This window comes from Mya arenaria, chromosome 1 (assembly GCF_026914265.1).
Source record: "Mya arenaria isolate MELC-2E11 chromosome 1, ASM2691426v1".
Lineage (NCBI taxonomy): Eukaryota > Metazoa > Mollusca > Bivalvia > Myida > Myidae > Mya > Mya arenaria.
This window is the reverse complement of record NC_069122.1, coordinates 19,663,681-19,673,509: the sequence shown is the minus strand read 5'-3', so window position 1 is coordinate 19,673,509 and position 9,829 is coordinate 19,663,681. Positions and strand designations below refer to the sequence as shown.

The 9,829-nt window shown below is 35.9% G+C and overlaps 1 protein-coding gene across 1 annotated transcript; it reads left to right on the top strand.

Annotated features, from left to right (window-relative positions):
- The first annotated feature begins 857 nt into the window (after positions 1-857).
- On the top strand, positions 858-9,609 carry LOC128207975 (uncharacterized). Its single transcript, XM_052911245.1, has 7 exons — positions 858-988; positions 2,936-3,052; positions 4,150-4,292; positions 4,547-4,612; positions 5,347-5,479; positions 6,451-6,900; positions 7,642-9,609. The coding sequence occupies exons 1-7, from the start codon at positions 937-939 to the stop codon at positions 8,124-8,126; spliced, it is 1,446 nt and encodes a 481-aa protein (XP_052767205.1). The 5' UTR covers positions 858-936; the 3' UTR covers positions 8,127-9,609.
- The last annotated feature ends 220 nt before the right edge of the window (positions 9,610-9,829 follow it).

The following is a 9,829-nucleotide window of genomic DNA, read 5'->3' as shown; positions in this document are numbered from 1 at the left end:
ATTGTATTGTAGATCAAAATTTCAGTATGTTTTTTTTAAAGGGACTCGCTCACATATAATAATTGTATTGTAGATCAAAATTTCAATATGTTTTTAAAGGGACTCGCTCACATATAATAATTGTATTGTAGATCAAAATTTCAATATGTTTTTAAAGGGACTCGCTCACATATAATAATTGTATTGTAGATCAAAATTTCAATATGTTTTTTAAAGGGACTCGCTCACATATAATAATTGTATTGTAGATCAAAATTTCAATATGTTTTTTAAAGGGACTCGCTCACATATAATAATTGTATTGTAGATCAAAATTTCAATATGTTTTTAAAGGGACTCGCTCACATATAATAATTGTATTGTAGATAAAGTTTTTCAATATGTTTCTTAAAGAGACCTGCTCACATATAACAATTGAATAGTCAATCAAGTTTTCAAAATATTTCTTTAAGGACTCGATCGCTCACAAATTCAAATTATATTGACGATCTAGTCAATTTTATTAATCTTCGAATATTAAAAGTCAACACTTATTTAAACAAAGGGGGCCTTTTTTCAATTCAGGCAAGCACTGAATTATCAACCGCATTTGTTATATGTCAATAAAGGAAGAAGAATATCACAAAGCTGAACATCCAATTTCAACTTAACCATTTTTTTGTTTTGTTTCACATTACTCACAAAGTCAATGAACAAATGTCACATCCCATAAAACCTGAATTAACCACACTTGACACATGAGAAATCGTGTTAATTTTATTCAGTCTTCTAAGAAGAGATTTGGTGATATTAAAAATCTAAAGTACAGGTTAAAATTGAATAAAAAGCACGTGTATCCGGCTTAGCCAAGTGCTATAAATATAAGGATGCTGTCAACAAGTACCAAACATAACACAGGACGAGGTTATTGTGAACACATTTGGAAAAGTGACAAAAATGAACGCTTTATTTTTGTTTGCTGTATGTGCAGTTTCGGCTTTAACATCAGGTATGCCTTTTAAAAAGAACATTGATTTAAGAAAGATTTATTTTACTTAATATTATTTTATTTACACTAATATGCAGTATTATGAACATGCAGTATTACGTAAAATATTAGATATTAGTATGATAAGCATTATTATTTTTTATTTCATTTTTATTTATTTGTTTCAATATTTATTGCGTTTGCTTGTTTGTTTGTTTATTCGTTCGGTCGTTCGTTCCGTCCGTCCGTTCGTTCGTTCGTTTATTTATTTATTAATTTATTTATTTTTTATTTTATTTATTCATTTTTTTTATTTTTATTTATTTTTTGTTGGCTTTTGGGTGGGGTTGGGTTAGTAAACAAATGTTACATCGGCAAAATGGCAAGGTCCAGCCTTATAGGCGTTTTGATATAGTCAAACTTGAATTCCGCAAACTTTTGGGATAACATTTTTATACTGGGAACAACATATACCGTCTCCGTGGCCTTGTGGTTGAGGCTTCCGCCTACGGAGCGGGAGGTCGAAGGTTCGAGTCTCACAAGGGGCTTGTTCTGACATGGCCGGTTGCCGACCCAGCAGCTAGTTAAATCGAGGGGTACCGATTGCCTTCCTGCCAGGCGCCTGGCATTTGGGATAAGGAATCGGGGTAAAGATGTTCACGAATGAAGGTGTCTCATAAGCCCAACGGGCTGGCCCTTAACTAAGAGGGGTGACACTATAATAAACAAACACTTTACTTTTATAGCTGAAAACAACCGCGTACGCACCTCGCGCATTACTGCATTTCTCCCCTCTTTTCAATGCGAAATGCGAACAACTTTCAGTCGGCCACTTCGACCATTGCTTATAGTATGACGTTAATTCAATATTGTAAAAATACTTAGGGTGTCTTTCTCCGTTTTGTACGCCGGATTCCGTGCCAGGATAGGTTACCTGGAATCCGCTAATAGAGCACGCTTGATTCCATGAGAAAAACAAGAAAGAAACACAACAAATTACAGGCATGAACTGACTTTTCTTTACAAGTAATCGTCAATAGTGTAACCGTTTCGAAGAACATATACAAACAATTTAGCTAGGGAGTGTATTCCGATACACTTTAATAATTTAAGCCTACCGCCTCTAATACGTTTATCAAATATTTAAGTCGCATAACTATTATCCTTCGGACTCCACCCACTTTAACCAGCCTAATTGCGTTCATATCCCGATAATGACATCAATTCCGCAATTAATTCCTTAAAGAATTGTACGGATAAGCAGCGTAAATATTGAAATATACTTAGAAATTTTATGCGGTCTATAACTGATATTGCCTTTTTCCGGTCCTATTTTGTAGCTAAAGTTTTATGTAGTCTTGCTGGTTAGGAAGGCCCACTCCGGTCCGAGAAACGAATAGTTTACAACACATGTGCATGTAAACCATGAACAATTGATACCACACCGATAGCGATAAGGCTACGAATACCGTGTCAGTTGACCTCCTAGTAAGGACCCTCCGACGTACGCAGAAGCAGACGTTAATCATCCAAAAATTATACTTGTCAATCAGGAAAAAATATGCATGGAGCTTAGTTAACATTGCAACTAAAGAAAGTACAACAAAAATTAGTTCATAATTATTAATTGTACGCAATGTATGATTTAGGTACTAATAATGTCTAAACTTTAAAAAAAAATCTGAATAACATCAGAATTTTAACTCTACCATAACGGGCATACCCAATTTTATGTATGTGTTAGTGTAAACGAATAATTGTTAGAAACGACAAGAGAAAACAAAATAAAACAATAAAGCGGTATTTTCTATTCCAGTGGGTAGGAGGGAGGGGTGCCACCCGCAATACCTTGCAAAGGCAACCATTTTAAGTAAACTTATATGAGAATCAAATGTTCATTAAAACTGAAAAATAAATTAAATTGATCGGCGTTGATAACTAGTCGTTAATCACAAGTCGTTATTACAGGTCGTGAGTATAAATGCAAGTATCTACCAGGTAGGGTGGACTACACGCAGTTTAACCCTGTGTCGGACGGCACTCTAGACACCAGCCACATATCTGGATTCATACTCCAAGCAAAAGGTATGTCAGTGGTTGAAATATATCTTCATGTATATGAAAATTGTTTACTCATGGGTGTGACGAACACTTCACACGAGCGATTCCATATTCAAATAAGCAAGGGGGGACGCATTTCGTTTCATGCAAACATTAAGTGAGAAAAATGTTTCATGGCAAACAAAATGGCGGATTTATAATGAAAAGTTCCGATTCAGGTACCAACTTTTTCCTGGTACAAATAAACATGTTGATTTTATTAACAAGTTTTCGTATTTTCTCGGCAAATATGGCATATATGTTAACATTCCCTCCTCAGCCACAATCTGTTTAATAACTTTTTTATCTTTAAAGTTATGATACCAAACTAAGATGTCGATGGAAACATGTTTTTTTTGACCAGGCAAAAGTTGGTACCTGAATCGGTACTTTTCATTCTAAATCCGCCATTTTGTTTGCCATGAAACATTTTTCTCACTTAAGGTTTGCATAAAACGAAATTACGCCCCCCCCCCCCCCCCCCCCCCCCCCTTGAATGAAGCAGGCCATGAAAACACGTGTAAATACCTTTGGTATGTGATTAACAATTGCAAATGCATACATTTGATTTTGTTCACAACTTATTTGTTTTTTAAAAGGGTAATTAATTTCTCGTATCTCACTCGTACCCAATGAACATGAATTTGTCAAGTTATACAATGAAATAAGGTAAATGAACAAATACCTGTACTCGCCTGGAAAATTATCTAGAGAAAGCACACATGTGTTGGCATTGTTATGATGTGGAACATAGTGCATAGACAGAATATAACCCTTGGCCAATAACCATTAACACCCAGAGTTGGGGACTCAGGCTCAGAAAAACATTCTTTTTTTTTAGAAAATGAGTTTAAAGGAGCAAATATGTTCAAAAGTGCTGTTCTTCGACCAGGCACACATATTTTGTGATATATAAATCAAAATAGGAATATTGTAGATATTTTGAAAAAAATAAACTCAGTCATTAACTCAGGCTCAAAAGTAATTGAATATGGACCCTGGTTTGATCTACTCTGACTCTTAATTGCAAAAAGTGTATTCTTTTTTATTTAAACCTGTTTCGGGACATGTGTCTTCTTTAGGCAAGAACGACGCACACATCCTTCTTCAGAAGAGCCAGAGTGACTACAACAATGACATTGTGGAGATTGTGCTTGGTGGGTGGGGTAACAGTCGGTCAGCCATCCGAAACAAACAACAGGGACCGAGATTCTCCACGTACAAGGTGTGTTTCTAAATTTATCGGGTTTGGAGGTGTTTACAAACACATTGTAGATTTAGACCAGTAATAAAATGAACTTGATTTGCAATTACAATTGGTGAAGTTTCCGTGACATTAATTGGTAAAAGTGTTTCGAGTTATTTCAGCCATTTATAATGACTTTTCCAATACACTTTATGCATTTACCCAAGTTAATATGCCTACAGTGACATTCGATAATATTCAATAATGAAACACGTGACAAATATCATTTTCAGGGCGCTGTGCTGTCATCCAGTTCTTACAATTGGTTCTGGGTCACGTGGTCTGGGGGATGTGTCAAGGTAGGTCAATAAATGCATTGTATGTGAAACCCTCTTAATCGAGCACGTCCACTGCGCATGCGCTTCATATATACATGATATTATCGTAAACTCGAATACTGTTACTCCAAAAATGGAAGTAAAATTATGTTAAGAAGCACACCTTTACTACATGAAAATGCTTATTGAAACTTGGGCATTGGATAAAAAAGAAGAAATATATTCAAAAAGAGATACACGACGATGATGTTATAATCTGTGTTGTATGCTTAATATAAATAATAATTCAACACGACATTTTTTTCTCCCACCCAAGATTAGTAGATCCAAATATTTGGTCATTCTTGAAATCCTCATCTCGCCCACGAGTAAAGATAAAAAAGTACCCGTATGGAAACATTTTTTGTTAAAGGTCGTCGTCTTAGGCACCATGAAAATTTTGTCTTGTTGCATTATTTAAAATCGAAATAAATCATTGCTCGCTTCAAATGGCACCAAAAAGTTTTCACGCTGCATTCAAGAAACAATGCTGCACTCTCCTTTGGGCTGTTTAAAAAACGTTTGTTTCATTTGCTGGGTATTTAAAATAAAACCGCTCTTTAAATTCATACAATTCCTTATTGTTAAATGATCTAGTTCGAATCCAATCTGATACAGCTACGCCGAAAAGAAGTGCACAATATGCAATATGTATTTCGGAACACCGGTATGATCGTATTTACTAGCATATTTATGTCTGACATGACAATCTACAGGTTGGGAAGGGAAGAACGATGGGAAGCAGCCAAATCATGTCCTGGTGCTCACTCAGTCATTCAGTGAGCGGAGTCAGGATCAGCTACGGTTACGGAAGTGACGGCTATTTTAATATTCCATCGCAAGTAACAAGTAAGTAGAACGCATCAGTACATGGATACTGTCATTCGGAGCTCCTCGGCCATTTTTATCAAAAACAACCTCGGATGTATATGGACGGTTTGCATACGCAGAAATTGGTATGTTAAAGTCCACTGCAAGTAGATTGCGTAGTAATTTCATTTAGCAGTTAAACTTAATGACTTAAAACTCTTGGGAATCTTAATCATGTTTGCAATAATACACTTCACTGGCAATCTATTTAAACTTAGATCAATAAATACAAGCTAAAACACTAAATTTAATTAACGATAATTCAAAAATTTACGAACTACTTCTACTGATGTACCGGCATACATCCGAGGTTGTTTTCGATAAAAATGTCCGAGGAGTTCCGAATGGAATACTGTGGGCCATTCTTTGTCGCCCCCCATGGTGCATAAAGTCCATTACACGCACATGTTAAAACCATAAAATATACTGTACTGCCTCCGTCTTATTACTCAACAAATTATGTATGTTTTAAAGCAGAACATTACGTACATGTATAGTTTAGTATAATAAATTTGATTTTAAACATTCAGATGTAACTAAAAACGGTGTCAAACTATTCGCATAATACTTCGTACACATATTACCAGTGACAAAATGCACATATATAGTTTTTAATTGACCTGTACAACAATTGCTCAAGAATGGTCGTGTATTTCTTTTGCAAATTTCCAGTTGTAGTCGAGCGGTGTTTAGGGCATTGTCGTTTCATATACACCAGGATGATGATTCTATGCGTACCCCAAATTTGTCATTATCAAACCTCTGATGAATGAGAATGTATTTAGGCTTCAAGCTTTTATTATATTATTTGTGTTGTTATCTCGTTCAGCTAAAATCACATAGAATACATGTTCATTGTTAAAACAACTACATCAGTAAAGATGTACAAACCATCAAATTATATCAAAGCGGCTGTTTTTATAAAAATCACAAAATATAATGTGTTTTAGATGTTCAACAATCTGCAGTAGAAGAGGGTCATGTACTCGGCCACAGCGGCCCCTACGACGGGCTCGTCCGATTCAACGACTCTGCCTCCTGGAACCAAGGACGTATCAGCGCCATACGAATGCAGTGCGGCCAGTACCTGCTTGCCTTACAAGTCCAATACAACGGAGTGTGGGCATCTAAGCACGGATTCTGGAATGACAAGTGTTCGACCAACCAATCGTGGACACCCACGTACTATTTTGGAGAAGACGAATGGATAGAGCGTGCGGAGTTGACGGGCGGCAGATACGCATCTAGCATCACCCTCACCACAAACAAGCGGCGGCTGGAAACATGCGGGATCCCCGCGGTGTCCCCCAGATTCGTGGAGAGTGGCAGGCTGGAGTACGTCTCAGGGATATTTGGCTGCTACTTCGACCAATTCCGGCTTCATTGGTCATCCTACCAAGGTATGACGTCATTATTCATCTTAAACACTGTTTGTTGAAGATTTTCAAACGTTTACGTTTGCATGACTGCATGACAGCTGTTTGCATATGAGGTTGTATCATTCTGACGTTACTTAAAACTGCACTCTCACATCTTGGAACTAGCCGATTTATGTGAAAATGCATGGACAGCATTAGACTGCTGATAAAAATCAGATCGAAGATTTTAATATTTACGTTCAAAAATTGATGTTTTATGCATTTTTCTTATAAAGCGTTAGTAACGCTTTTTGCCGTAAAACATTAATTTTCGAACAGAAATATGAAAATCGGTAATCTGATCCTTTGTCAGCAGTCTTATATATCACTGGTTTGCAGATATTTACGCGAAAATTGACTCATTCCAAGACATAAAATAAATAAGTTGTAAAAACTGTAAATCTGTGCTAGTGCAGCTTTTAATGATAGTTTGGACTCCTTTTCACAATAGAACAAAAATAATTTAATAGTACAACCAGGTACAATAATTGGAGTTTTCGTTGTTATTTGAAAACATTACCTTTTGCATGTTTAAGCTGTGATTTGGAGATACTAAAAAAATAACTCTCATTACATTTACTCGTTTGTGTTATTTCTTCGTTCAGCTTAAATAAATAGAATGAATGTATATAGATAAAAAGACAAGTAAATTATGCACAAATAAACAACATTAAAGCGCCCCTTAATTGAAAAAAAACAATAACAAAATATGATGTGTTTTAGATGAGGCGGTAGGGGGTCATGTACTCGGCCACAGCGGCCCCTACAACGGGCTCGTCCGATTCAACGACTCTGCCTCCTGGAACCACGGACGTATCAGCGCCTTAAAAATGCAGTGCGGGCAGTACCTGCTTGCCTTGCAGGTCCAGTACAACGGAGTGTGGGCATCTAAGCACGGATTCTGGAATGACAAATGTTCAACCAACCAATCGTGGACACCCACGTACTATTTTGGAGAGGACGAATGGATAGAGCGTGCGGAGTTGACGGGCGGCAGATACGCATCTAGCATCACCCTCACCACAAACAAGCGGCGGCTGGAAACATGCGGGATCCCCGCGGTGTCCCCCAGATTCGTGGAGAGTGGCAGGCTGGAGTATGTAGCCGGTATATTCGGTTGCTACTTCGACCGATTCCAGCTTTACTGGTCATCCTATCACTCATCCTCAAATTTTATGCCAATACGGAGGGCAGAAGTTCTGAAATAAAAACATGAGTTTATATCAACGTTTATTAACAGGTCAACATTAACTATTTGAATAACAAAGCAGTCTGAATTCATATAACCGTCATTAAAACTGTCAATGATTTTCTTATTAAATATATGAATTGTGTCTAATGATATTTTAACACAGAAGAACATACAAGAATCATCCAATTGTACACTGAATAAGAAATTCACCATAAATGCTTTTTGTCACATTTGTACATTAAAAATAAAACATAAACTTAAAACAATTGTCATATACTCATCTCTTTCTCAGAGATATGATTTTATATACTTTATACGTTTGTCACGTAAAATACGTACATTATAACATCATTGTAAATCTAACTTGAAAATAACAAATTGGAGAACAAAAATGTTTTTACAACATCGCTAAAGCATTGCATGGCTCTTGCAGATGTCTGATGATCATAAAAGTAGAACAGTTATCAAAACACGCTCTATTCGCAGGCTTAATAATTGTCACGTAAAAGACAACTGTTTGTTCTTCAATGCATCGTCTACCCTTGCAACGTCCTTACTACTGAGTTTAAAGAATCGGTTTCCCCTGCCGGTTGACGTGGGCTCTTCAACTCTACACAGTATATCAGAGGGTTCTGCCCATATTTTATCGTGCTTTTTAGGCCATTTCAAACAATCCTTCACTTTAGACCCCTTCTCCAAGAATGATACTTCAGATAACCCCTCGTCAATATCAGTGACCTTGCCAACATATGCATCGTTGTCATACATTGACGCTATGAACTCCCCTGTTCTAATGTCATCAACATTAATGCCTATCTCTGTGTTTTCTGATGTAATTGTCGTCTTATCTGGTTCCCCGTCCTGTTGGTTTCCACCGCCTGATGCTTTTGTTGTCTTGCTAACTGTGTTGATTGTATTTAATTGTATCTATAATATATATCTCTAAAATTGTACAGCATCATGTTTTCATATTGACACATCATCATTACATACCTTTATAATGAATTTATTATTATGTTTTAAAATAAAAATATGGATTGTGCTTATCGTATTGTAACGTCAAATTGTCTATTTTACTATCTTATTTCGCAAATTTTATTCTAAAAATATTGAAGATAAGAAAAAGAAGAAGATTTTTTAACATTTACAGTATAGATTGTGTAACGCTAAAGAACAAAATTTTCTAATATATAAGTTAGAATTTTACGTGACACTGTATTGTATTTTACGTGACACAAATAACCAGCCACACCCTCTAATAATTATGGTCTATCCTATAATTTACAAAAAAACAACAAATCAATTTCGAAATATTTCCTAATAAAACCACACACTTATTGATATGAAATACAAGTTTTCCTTAGTTATAGCAAATAGCAAATAAAGCACCATAGTTAAACAAACTTACCAGATCGATTTTTCCATTCTTGAGCGGTTTGTCCGTGAATTCGAAGAAATGGCGGATGTAAACATTCTATGACGTCATAATAAATTTTAAACGAACAATTTTGTCGTTGTCGTCTCGCTTTTATATGCACATGTTTAAAAACATGTCACGTAAAGATACTTCACGTAAAATAAAATGCATTAACATTTGTATAGTTTGTGTTTTTTATCATAGTTTGTCAGTATTTGATTGTAAACGCAGATCATGAGAATGGGGATATATCTAAAAGCAAATTCTGACGGATCAAAGTTCTTAGATATAGGGAATATGCA

Coding starts and splice junctions, on each gene's coding strand:
- LOC128207975 (XM_052911245.1), top strand. CDS start 937: ATGAACGCTTTATTTTTGTTTGCTGTATGTGCAGTTTCGGCTTTAACA. Junction 4,293..4,546: donor CGAGATTCTCCACGTACAAG/GTGTGTTTCTAA, acceptor TATCATTTTCAG/GGCGCTGTGCTGTCATCCAG. Junction 4,613..5,346: donor GGTCTGGGGGATGTGTCAAG/GTAGGTCAATAA, acceptor GACAATCTACAG/GTTGGGAAGGGAAGAACGAT.